At 44.4% G+C, this 13,115-nt stretch overlaps 1 protein-coding gene across 2 annotated transcripts in view; it reads right to left on the bottom strand.

The window, feature by feature from the left end:
* LOC115113003 (importin subunit alpha-4-like) overlaps positions 1-11,680 on the bottom strand; it is a 28,455-nt gene extending 16,775 nt beyond the window's left edge. The window contains exons 1-4 of one of the 2 annotated variants that reach the window (XM_029640176.2): positions 11,503-11,678; positions 9,802-10,797; positions 9,672-9,716; positions 2,060-2,149 (exon numbers count right to left, since the gene is read on the bottom strand). In XM_029640176.2, the coding sequence (XP_029496036.1) occupies positions 2,060-2,149; positions 9,672-9,713 (132 nt within the window). In that variant the 5' untranslated portion in view covers positions 9,714-9,716; positions 9,802-10,797; positions 11,503-11,678. Of the gene's footprint in view, positions 1-2,059; positions 2,150-9,671; positions 9,717-9,801; positions 10,798-11,502 lie in introns of both variants that reach the window. The other variant, XM_029640168.2, reaches the window with a different exon arrangement.
* Between the last annotated feature and the right edge of the window lie 1,435 nt (positions 11,681-13,115).

Below are 13,115 nucleotides of genomic sequence, written 5' to 3'. Positions count from 1 at the left end.
AGACAGAAGGGACAACATCAGTACCAGGTTACAGAGCAACAACATGGGGGGAGGGGATACAATTCACATAAACATCCATTTAACAGATCATTCTGAGGAGACACAGTGCTGTTTTCTCTGTGTTGACCGGCCCGTTGAGGCTGTGTGAGCTCACAGGCTGAGAATGTCATGCTAGCCTATCACTACACTTCACCTTGTAGCAGCTAAACCAGGCCAGACCAGGGCCTATTCCTCATTTCATTAGCTTAGTGACAGGTCTCCAGTCAGCAGGGTAAAAAGCTCCTCTTTACCTTTACATCCCCCTGTGGATCCCCATACAGTGCATTCGAAAAGTATTCAGAGCCCTTGACTTTTTCCACATTTTGTTACATTACAGCCTTATTCTAAATTTGACATTTTTGTGGAATATATATTTTTATTGTTCTCAATCTACACACAATACCCCATAATGACAAAGCAATACCAGGTTTTATTTTTTAAAGTAACCTGAAATATCACATTTACATAAGTATTCAGATCCTTTACTCAGTACTTTGTGGAAGCACCTTTGGCAGCGTATACAGCCTGGACTCTTCTTGGGTATGACGCCACAAGCTTGGCACATGTATTTGGGGAGTTTCTCCCATTCTTCTCGGCAGATCCTCTCAAGCTCTGTCAGGTTGGATGGGGAGCGTTGCTGCACGGTTATTTTCAGGTCTCTCCAGAGATGTTAGATCGGGTTCAAGTCTGAGCTCTGACTGGGCCACTCAAGGACATTCAGAGACTTGTCCCGAAACCACTCCTGCATTGTCTTGGCTGTGTGCTTGCGTTGTCCTGTTGGAAGGTGAATCTTCACCCCAGTCGGAGGTCCTGAGTGCTCTGGAGCAGTTTTTCATCAAGGATCTCTCTGTACTTTCCTTTGTTCATTATTTGCTCGATTCTGACTAGTCTCCCAGTCCCTGCTGCTGAAAAACATCCCCACAGCATGATGCTGCCACCACCATGCTTCACCATAGGGATGGTGCCAGGTTCTCTCGAGACGTGACGCTTGGCATTCAGGCCAAAGAGTTGAATCATGGTTTCATCAGACCAGAGAATCTTGTTTCTCATGGTCTGAAAAATCCAAGCAGGCTGTCATGACTTTTACTGAGGAGTGACTTCCGTCTGGCCATTCTACCATAAAGACCTGATTGGTGGAGTGCTGCAGAGACGTTGTCCTTCCGGAAGGTTCTCTGATCACCAGAGGAACTCGAGCTCTGCCAGAGTGACCATTAGGTTCTTGGTCACCTTTCTGACCAAGTCCCTTCTCTCCAGATTGCTCAGTTTGGCCGGGTGGCCAGCTTTAGGAAAAGTTTTGATGTTGGTAAACTTCTTCCATTCCCCCCCCCCCCCCCGGTAACCTTCCCCTGATCTGTGCCTCGACACAATCCTGTCTCGGAGCTCTACGGACAATTCCTTCAACCTCATGGCTTGGTTTACACTCTGAGATGCACTGTCAACAGTGGGACCTTGTATAGACAGGTGTGTTCCAAATCATGTCCAATCAATTGAACTGACCACAGGTGGACTCCAATCAAGTTGTAGAATCATCAAGGATGATCAATGGAAACAGGATGCCCCTAAGTTCAATTTCGAGTCTCATAGCAAAGGGTCTGAAAGATGTTAATTTGTAATACATTTCCAAAAATGTCTAAAAACCTGTTTTCACTGTCATTATGAGGTATTGTTTGTATATTAATGAGGATTTATTTTAAAATCCATTTTAGAATAATGCTGTAACGTAACAAAAATGTGGAAAAGGGGAAGGACTGAATACTTTCGATGCATTGTACATCATACAAACCATAGAGACCAGGGGGTTTAAGACCCATGTCTAGATTACAATGTCACACATAGAAATGGATTGTATAGCACGAACACAACACAATCGATCTCCAGGAGGGTTGGCCACGCCTGTCCAGCTGGTCCTACCTGACAGATAGTCTAGGCAGTACATTTCCATCTGTAACAAGTCTCCTGTCTTAGAGATAGCCAGCCCAGCGCAATAGCAAATGGGTCACTAAAGTGACATCACACCCACCCCTTGGAAGTCAGAGTCTATGTCGGAGTCCTCAAGACTGTCCTCCTGTGGGACGTTCCTCTTCTTCAGTAGATGCTTGTCTCGTTTGTTCTGACGGAAGAGAGGGAGAGATGAAAGAATAAACCAACACATTGATGAATACTGAAATATATGATAGAGTAGCAACACTAACTTCTACAGCACCAATACTTAAGTGGAAGCTGGATATCGGTCAAAAAAACAGCTGACCCTCGCATCCCTGGGATGTGCGTCATCTCTGGGACCGGAGTCTGTCTGCCCAGAGACATCTGGGGTACAGTTGGGGACAAAGTACAAACCCTGTGTCGCTATGGGGATGTCCTCTATAAGATTACTCAACTTTAGATACAGTGCCTTCAGAAGGTAATCACACCCATTGACCTTTTCCACATCTTGTGTTACAAAGTGAGATTAAAATGGATGTTATTTTATTGTCGTCAACTATCTACACAAAATACTAGAATGTCAAAGTGGATTATATTTTTATAACACACTAAATACACTGCATCTTGTTTAGATCAGTATTCAATCCTCTGAGTCAACACACATTAGAGTCACCTTGAGCAGTTGTGGAATATGTTTATTCTGCGCAGGCTTCCTTTTCACCGTGTCATTTAGGTTCATATTGTGGATTAACTACAATGTTGTTGATCCATCCTCAGTTCTATCACAGCCATGGTGAAATCCCATTCCCTTCCTTTCCTCCAACTGAGTTAGGAAGGGCGCCTGTATTTTATAGTTACAGGGTGTATTGGTACACCATGCAAAGTCTAATTAATAACTGCACCATGCTCAATGAGATATTCAATGTCTTTAAGACATCTACCAATAGGTGGCCTTCTTTGCGAACAATTGGAAAAACTCCCTGGTCTTTGTTACTGAATCTGTGCTTATAATTCACTCACTGTGTGGGGTACAGAGATGAGGTAGTCATTTAAAAATCAAGGTAAACGCTATTATACAACACAGAGTGAGCCCATGCAACTTATGTGAATTGTTAAGCACATATTAACTCCTGAACTTCCCCTACTCGTTGAACAACTCATTCCAAAATCATCGAGTTGGTCCTCCCTTTGCTTCTATAACAGCCTCCACTCTCCTGGGAAGACTTTCCCTTAGATGTTGGAACATTGCTGAGGGGACTTGTTTCCATTCAGCCACAAGAGCATTAGAGAGGTCGGGCAATGGTGTTGGGCGATTTGAGGTCGGGGCTCTGTGCATGCCAGTCAAGTTCTTACACACCGAAAAACCATTTCTGTATGGACCTGGCTTTGTGCACAGGGGAGTTCTACTGAAACAGGAAAGGGTTTTCCCCAAACTGTTGCCACAAAGTTGGAAGCACAGAATCACCTAGAATGTCATTGTATGCTGTAGCGTTAAGATTTTCCTTCACTGGAACTAAGGGGCCTAGCCAGAACCATGAAAAACCACTCCAGGCCATTATTCCTCCCACAAACTGTACAGTTGGCCCTATGCATTGAGGCAGGTAGTCTTCTCCTGGTATCCGTCAACCCCAGATTCGTCCATTGGACTGCCAGACGGTGAAGCGTGATTCATCACTCCAGAGAACGCATTTCCACTGCTCCAATGGCGGCGAGCTTTATACCACTCCAGCCGACGCTTGGCATTGGTGCATGGTGATCTTAGGTTTGTATGCGGCTGCTCAGCCATGGAAACCCATTTCATGAAGCACCCAACGAACAGTTGTTGTGGTGACGTTGCTTCCAGAGGCATTTTGGAACTCGATAGTGAGTGTTGAAACCGAGGACGGACAGTTTTTACGCGCTACACCGGTCCAGTTCTTTGAGCTTGTGCGGTCTACCACTTCGCGGCTGAGCCGTTGTTGCAGAGCTCTTCAGTCAGGCCATTCTACTGACAATGTTTGTCTAAGGAGATTGCATGGCCGTGTGCTCAATTTTATACACCTGTCAGCAACGGGTGTGGCTAAAACAGTCGAATCTACGCATTTGAAGGTGTGTCCACATACTTTTGTATATATAGAGCATTTAGGCTCTGTAACATGTCAGTTCAATGATCTACTTATTTTATGCAGCCATGGTATTTTAGTGGGGCAAACAAAGAGAGAACACGTGATCGAGAGGAAGAGAGCTGCGTCGCGAGATATCTTTACCTCGAAAATACATTATCTAAATGATTGATAGTTGGTGTTCAGCAGTCATAAAAGTAAGCCTTATTTACTTTGAAGAACTAAAAAGGTGATTTCGTCAGACAGCAGCTCTATAGAGATGACTTGGAATTAAATAGTCAAATGCAATATACACAACAACTGAAATATTTTATTAAAGTAAAGTGAATAAATGACAGGTAAGTGATAACCAGTAATGGGCAGTCACTACCCTCATTGGGACTGTGTTGTTAGGGCATTCAACCCACATGATGCATAGCGCATTTAAAATGTTGAAAAAAAAAATCCTAACTGAAAATCACAATAATTTTTTTAGATAATTGAACAAACATTAAAAAGCACTAAGAGACACACACCAACTGTAAGGCTCCTAGGGTACAGTGAGACACACACCAACTGTAAGGCTCCTAGGGTACAGTGAGACACACACCAACTGTAAGGCTCCTAGGGTACAGTGAGACACACACCACCTGTAAGGCTCCTAGGGTACAGTGAGACACACACCAACTGTAAGGCTCCTAGGGTACAGCGAGACACACACCAACTGTAAGGCTCCTAGGGTACAGTGAGACACACACCACCTGTAAGGCTCCTAGGGTACAGTGAGACACACACCAACTGTAAGGCTCCTAGGGTACAGTGAGACACACCAACTGTAAGGCTCCTAGGGTACAGTGAAACACACACCAACTGTAAGGCTCCTACGGTAGTGAGACACACCCAACTGTAAGGGACAGTGAAACACACACACAAATGCACATGCAACAAAAATTAGTATACAGACACACTGGTGTTGAAAAGAGTGTGAAAGACACACACACTGGTGTTGAAAAGAGTGTGAAAGACACACACACACACGCTCAACATGCGAGTGAGTGGTAGGAGGGATATTCCCTTGGCCTACATTCCAGTGTGTGCTGCAGTGCCAGGCCGTGCGTCACTGCTGGCGACTAACCAGCCCTGTGCTGCTCTCTGCTCCGGCAGGCAGCACCAACAAACCCTACTCTCCCTCACCCGCTATCACCCATCAACAGCTATGTCTCACTCTCTGAATCAGTGGTAACTTCCCTCAGTTTCTCTTCCTCAACCAAGTGACTCAGCAAATCCCAATCAGCATCATGAAGTAAAAAGAGTGAGTGACAGACTCAAAAGCCTTGACGAGGGGGGTCGTTTTAGCGTCTGAGAAAAAAAAACAGGAAGTGGAAGGAGAGTTAAGAGTGTGTCAAAGCCCAGAGGGGGGGGTCTAGCAGAGGACGATAGTAGGGGGGAGGAAGTAAGATTCAAAGCCATGAACAGGGTACTCTTTTGCGTCAGAGAGATCACAGAGTCAACATGAGAGTAGCGGATTGTTAGACATATGAGTGAGAGATGGCTACGTATCACAGGAGGGGGTCAGAGCAACCCTTCAGTCTCTGGCTCTTTACAAAGGTGTAAACAGAGCAGCTGCATGACTACCAAACTCATTTGTTGTATTGTATCCAACACAGTACAACCTGTATATTAAAAGGATTCAGATTTAAGCCCATTTTTGCTTGATCTGAAAATGTGGTTGGAAGCTCCGTAAAGAGGGTGTGACGCAATTCTGCAGCCTCTGGAGGCATGCAGAGGCCAAATCAAGCTCTGTACCAAATGTTTAAACAACTGCGGAGGGTACCGTATAGCTCTGCAATGACATGATTGGTTGACGGGTAGGTGGGGGCGGGGAGGTCCTGTATAAACAATCTCACTTCCTTGAGAACTTCCTTCACAACAGCTCTGCAAAACGCAAGTACACTATAGACAGTACCAGTCAAAAGTGGACACCTACCCATTCAGGGGTTTTTCTTAATTTGTTTCTACATGGAAGAATAGTGAAGACATCAAAACTATGAAAAAACACATATGGAATCATGGAGTAACCAAAACAAAATATATTTTATATTTGAGATTCTTCAAAGTAGCCACCCTTTGCTTTGATGACAGCTTTGCACACTCTTGGCATTCTCTCAACCATCTTCATGAGGTAGTCACCTGGAATGCAATTCAATTAACAGGTATGCCTTGTTAAAATAAATAAATAAATTCCACAAATTAATGTGTTCGAGCCAATCAGTGGTGTTGTGACAAGGTAGGGGTGTTATACAGAAGATTGCCCTATTTGGTAAAAGACCAAGTCCATATTATGGCAAGAACAGCTCAAATAAGCAAAGAGAAATGACAGTCCATCATTACTTTAATACAAGATTCTTCAAGTGCAGAACTTTGAAAGTTTCTTTAAGTGCAGTCACAAAAACCATTGAGCGCTATGATGAAACTGGCTCTCATGAGGACAGCCACAGAAAAGGAGGATACAGAATTACCTCCGCTGCAGTTAATTTAAATTAACTGCACCTCAGATTGCAGGCCAAATAAATGCTTCAGAGTTCAAGTAACAGACACATCTCAACATCAACTGTTCAGAGGAGACTGCATGAATCAGGCCTTCGTGGTCAAATTGCTGAAAAGAAACCACTACTAAAGGACACCAATTTGAAGAAGAGACTTGCTTGGGTCAAGAAACATGAGCAATGGACATTAGACCGGTGGATGTCTGTTCTTTGATCTGATGAGTCCAAATGTGACATTTTTGGTTCCATCTGCCGTGTCTTTGTGAGATGCAGAGTAGGTGAACGGATGATCTCTGCATGCGTGGTTCCCATCGTGAAGCATGGAGGAAGTGGTGTGATAAATAAAATCAGTATTTATAGAATATATAAAAATCACTACAGATCACTGGTGACACTGTAGGTGATTTATTTAGAATGCAAGGCACACTTACCCAGCATGGCTACCACAGCATTCTGCAGCGATACACCATCCCATATGGTTTGAGCTTAGTGGGACTATCATTTGTTTTTCAACAGATCAATGACCCAAAACACTTCCAGGCTGTGTAAGGGCTATTTGACCAACAAGGAGTTATAGAGTGCTGCATCAGATGACCTGGCCTCCACAATCAACCTACCTCAACCCAAATGAGATGGTTTGGGATACGTTGGACTGCAGAGTGAAGGAAAAGCAGCCAACAAGTGCTCAGCATATGTGGGAACTCCTTCAAGACTGTTGGAAAAGCATTCCTTGTGAAGGTGGTTGAGAGAATGCCAAGAGTGTGCAAAGCTGTAATCAAGGCAAAGGGTGGCTACTTTGAAGAATCTCAAATATAAAATATATTTTGTTTTAGTTACTACATGATTCCATGTGTTATTTCAAAGTTATGATGTCTTCACTATTATTCCATTCTACAAATAGTAAAAATAAAGAAAAACCCTTGAATGAGTAGGTGTCCAAACTTTTGACTGGTACTGTATATACAAAAGTATGTGAACACCCTTTAGTGGATTGGGCTACTTCAGTCACACCCGTTGCTGACAGGTATATAAAATCGTGCACAGAGCCAAGCAACCTCCATAGACAAACATTGGCAGTAGAATGGCTTTACTGAAGAGCTCAGTGACTTTCAACATGGCAGTGTTATAGGATGCCACCTTTCCAACAAGTCAGTTTGTCAAATTTCTGCCCTGCTAGAGCTGTCCCGGTCAACTGTAAGTGCTGTTATTGTGAAGTGGAAACGTCTAGGAGCAACAATGGCTCAGCCTCTAAGTGGTAGGCCACACAAGCTCAGAACAGGACCGCCGAGTGATGAAGCGGGTAAAAATGTTCTGTCCTCTGTTGTAACACTGACTACTGAGTTCCAAACTGCCTCTGGAAGCAACGTCAGCACAAGAACTGTTCATCGGAAGCTTCATGAAATGGGTTTCCATGGCCGAGCAGCTGCACACAAGCCTAAGATCACCAAGTGCAATACCAAGCATCGGCTGGAGCGGTGTAACAATCACCGCCATTGGACTCTGGAGCAGTGGAAACACGTTATCTGGAGTGATGAATCACACTTCACCATCTGGCAGTCTGATGGAAGAATTTGGGTTTGGCGGATGCCAGGAGAGCGTTACCTGCCCGAATGCATAGTGCCAACTGTAAAGTTTGGTGGAGGAGGAATAATGGTCTGGGGCTGTTTTCCATGGTTAGGGCTAAGCTCCTTAGTTCCAGTGAAGGGAAATCTTAACGCTACAGCATACAATGACATTCTAGACGATTCTGTGCTTCCAACTTTGTGGCAACAGTTTGGGGAAGGCCCATTCCTGTTTCAGCATGAAATGGTTTGTCGAGATCAGTGTGGAAGAACTTGACTGGTCTGCACAGAGCCCTGACCTCAATCACATCGAATACTTTTGGGATGAATTGGAACACCGACTGTGAGCCAGGCCTAATCGCAAAACATCTGTGCTCGACCTCACTAATGCTTGTGGCTGATGTCCCTGCAGCAATGTTCCAACATCTAGTGGAAAGCCTTCCCAGAAGAGCAGAGGCTGTTATAGCAGCAAAGGGGGGACAAACTCCATACTAATGCCTGTGTTTTTGGAATGACATGTTCGAAGCGCATACTTTTGGTCATGTAGTGTATGAATGGCCTGACTTCTGCAGAGGCCGTATCACTGTAAATACTGCAAAGGCCAACGCAGGCGTCAGATTGACCATGTAGCACCTTTTAGCAGGAAAGCACACCAAGCATCTCAGCATAGATTATATCTGAATATACTTTTAAATCTCTGTTAATCACCCGGATGTAGTCTGTTAGAGATCATTACTAAGTCTGATAGTAAGGTATACAGAAACAGTACACAGGTCTGCAGATCAAGGTGAAGGGTGTAGAGGGAGTGGCTGAATGACTGAGGTGAATAAGAATTGGGCTAACAGTTTCACGGGTCAGTTGTGGTCAAGGGCTCCATCCAAACTGGGATTCCCATGAGATCCCTGGTCCTGGGAGTTAGTGATGGGGGTGGGGGTGGGGGGGGTTTATACAGTTTCATATCTGGATATTAGGTTGGGTTGTGTATCGGAGGACGCATGACTTTCAACCTTCGTCTCTCCCGAGCCCGTACGGGAGTTGTAGCGATAAGACAAGATAGTAGCTACTACAACAATTGGATACCACGAAATTGGGGAGAAAAAAAAGGGGTAAATTTTTTTTTAAATTAATTTTAAACTAATTTTAAAAATTGGGCTTTTTTCCGAATTTTGGTTGGGATCTGATCCTAGATCTGTGCCCAAGAGCAATTTCTACCTGCAGCAGGTCAAACAAAGATACCTATGAGGAGGCAGTTTATATGGGTCAGAGGTAAATCCAGAGAGGTGAAAGGTCATGGCTGGAGACAGAGTTAGTGCCTCTATAGAGAAGGGGATCATTCTGTATGGACAAAGAGGAATACCCAGCCTGTCTGGGACAAGACACAGGTTGAGAAGGAAACAGCCCGTTTAAAGGTCTGTGTAAGCAGAGAGGTGAATAATAACACATTAATATAGGGAGCAGTAGAAGCACCGCTACAAAGTCGTGCGTCAACAAAAATATTAAAATGAGGCTTCTTCCCTCACCTTTCTCAGTTCCACTGTCACGTCATTTCGATGTCTTCTCATAGTCTGGAACACAAACGAAGCAATATGAGAAAGAAAATCCTTCATTTATAAAAACATTTTTGTCTAGGGAGGCTGAGGTGCAGAGAACCTGAGTGAGACACCTTCTCCTCTCTCTAACAACCAGACAGTGTCCCAGTCAAGAGCGTCGGTGTGAGCACCGACTAGATCAGCAGAGGGCCAGTGTGGGTCGATGCAGGCTTTTATTCTAGCCAAGCACTAACACATCTGATTCATCTCATCTGGATTCAGATTAAAGACAATGATTAGTTTATACATATATTAGGCTGTAGCTTAAACATAGCTTGACCAGTGGGCAGTGTCCTGAGTCAACAGTGAGTGTCCCCCCTGGATACAGTGACCTGGGATGAACAATTAAGTCCAAGGTCACAACACTGACGGAGCAAGTCCAAACATGTTAGACTTTACAGAGCAAAGCAGATATTTGATAAGTAATGCTGGCTGCATCTCACATGATGTCCCATAAGGCTGTTTAGTGAGAGACAGTTGAACTGGGAGGAATTGGCCAAAGTTGCCCCTTCTGCTGGAGCAGGGTCAGATCATCCTTGTGGTTAAGGTCAGGATTTGGGTTAACCAAACTCATCCTAGATCTGTGGCTATGGGAAACTTTAACCTTGACCAAACCCCAATATATGATTTTCCCACTGCACACCCCAATACTATAGTGTGTGTGCCAAATTGTTTCAGTAATCAACCATTGCGGGGAACACACAACTCTCTGGTCCCAGATCAGTGCTTCTTAGGGCTTAATCTACCTCCTGGACCCTCCACTAGGCCCCAGATCAGGTTGTACCTCCTGGGAGAACCCAAGATAGACATCCAGGATGCCAGAAATAGCCCTAGTGACGCACTTTGCAATGTCTGCCTGTCCATCATAGTAGCCATGTGTTTGTAACGTTAGCTTGCAGTTTCAAAACAACCACTTATGGGACTGGTCTACATCCCATGGTTTTAGATGGCTCCCAAAGACAAATCAACTCCTATCTTCATCTACTATTTAGACAAATCATTCCAATGGGAGCCTTCATACACTGGGGATGTCTTAAAGATGACTCTTTGTATAACTCTGTAAAGACATAAAACAGAGTGTGTGCGTTATTATCAAAGATACCACAGCTAACCAATATAAATACGTGAAGTCAGTATGCCATAGTTTAACATTGACAGCTGGGACATAAGATACCGACCTAACGTTATGCGGATAAAAAGTTGGTGTGTGGTGGAACTAGCAAGTAAACCGATTCAAGTTAACCGACAAATTAACCGAGCGAACTAACTGGCTTATATAAACAGCTAACTAGAAGATAATTTACAGCACAGGCAGTCGTTCAAAAATGCCTATTTTAGCTGGTCAGTTAGCTAGCTCATTATTGTTGGACAAGGCAAGGGTACTAACCAAAAATATATCGAGCTACTGTCAGTTCTGAACAGGGTTCAGTTAGTTAGAGAGTCTATGTAGCTAATACATGCTTCTGCTAACTACCGTCTTTGGATTTGGCCAGTTGGGCTGTCAACTATATTCTGCTTTCAAAACAGGTGGTAGCTAAGTTAACTGCTTAGGTAATCAGCTAGGTAATAGTTCGTCGTTAGCGAAGCCGGCTGAGCACATTGCTAGCTTACGTTACAATCTTTGCTTTCAAGCTAGCTAACTAACTAACACGGCTTCATCAAAAGCTTGTCAGACAAGGCCGGTGAAGATAGCCGGTGTCTAAAGTAAAAATCCAACACGAATCACTGGTAACCCGCTCTATCCAAATGCGAGACATCCTACCTCGACATCGCGTCCCTTGTTTTTGAAGCTCTTGATACGGTGGTTATCCAAGTCGGCGTTTTCTGCCATGTCTGTTTGCTTGGTTCGTGAGTACTCCGGCGTTTGATCTCCAGTGAAAGGCAGAGCACTGTAAATATACTGCTGAGCACAGAGGCGACTAGACGTGCTTCAGATGGGGAGTATGAGGGAGGAGCTCGGTGACGGGCTATCCTATTTTTGATGGGATGTTTTAGAAATGGCTCGCAAAGCCATCATCATGGTTAATTTTTAAATATCATTCATTTAAAACATTTTGAAAATATGCAGACACCTCAGTAAGTCATGTACCTTGGCTTAGCCAACAAATATTTTCCCATCAGGAAATGGTCCTATTCACTACATGGTACACGGTGTCATAAAGGCATCAGTAAGAGAGGCCTGTGAATCAAATCAAACTTTGTGTCACTTTATTTGCCGAATACAACAAGTGTAGACCTTACCGTGAAATGCTTACTTACAAGCCCTTAACCAACAGCGCAGTTCAAGAACTAAGAACATATTTACCAAATAAACACAATAAAATTAAAATAACGAGGCTACTGTATATACAGGGGGTACCAGTACCGAGTCAGTGTGCGGGGTACACTGTGTTTGGACCATCATAGTTTGTTAGTGATATGGACACCAAGGAACTTGAAAATCTCGACCTGCTCCACTACGGCCCAGTCAATGTTAATGGGAGCCTGTTTGACCCTCCTTTTCCTGTAGGCCACAATCAGCTAATTTGTCTTGCTCACATTGAGGGAGAGGTTGTTGTCAGCAAACGTAATGATGGTGTTGGAGTCGTGTTTGGCCACGCAGCCGTGGGTGAACAGGGAGTACAGGAGTGGACTAAGTACACACCTCTGAGGGGCCCCACTTTTGAGGAGCAGCGTGGCAGACATGTTGTTGCCTACCCTGACCACCTGGGAGCGGAAGTCCAGGATCCAGTTGCAGAGGAAGGTGATTAGTCCAAGGGTCCTGAGCTTAGTCAAATCAAATTTATTTATATAGCCCTTCGTACATCAGCTGATATCTCAAAGTGCTGTACAGAAACCCACCCTAAAACCCCAAACAGCAAGCAATGCAGGTGTAGAAGCACAGTGGCTAGGAAAAACTCCCTAAAAAGGCCAAAACCTAGGAAGAAACCTAGAGAGGAACCAGGCTATGTGGGGTGGCCAGTCCTCTTCTGGCTGTGCCGGGTGGAGATTATAACAGAACATGGCCAAGATGTTCAAATGTTCATAAATGACCAGCATGGTCGAATAATAATAAGGCAGAACAGTTGAAACTGGAGCAGCAGCACGGTCAGGTGGACTGGGGACAGCAAGGAGTCATCATGTCAGGTAGTCCTGGGGCATGGTCCTAGGGCTCAGGTCCTCCGAGAGAGAGAAAGAAAGAGAGAAGGAGAGAATTAGAGAACGCACACTTAGATTCACACAGGACACCGAATAGGACAGGAGAAGTACTCCAGATATAACAAACTGACCCTAGCACCCCGACACATAAACTACTGCAGCATAAATACTGGAGGCTGAGACAGGAGGGGTCAGGAGACACTGTGGCCCCATCCGAGGACACTTAGTAATGAGCCT

This window comes from Oncorhynchus nerka, linkage group LG3, assembly GCF_034236695.1.
Source record: "Oncorhynchus nerka isolate Pitt River linkage group LG3, Oner_Uvic_2.0, whole genome shotgun sequence".
Taxonomy (NCBI): domain Eukaryota; kingdom Metazoa; phylum Chordata; class Actinopteri; order Salmoniformes; family Salmonidae; genus Oncorhynchus; species Oncorhynchus nerka.
Note: the sequence above shows the minus strand (reverse complement) of the source record. Positions and strands in the feature narration are given on the sequence as shown.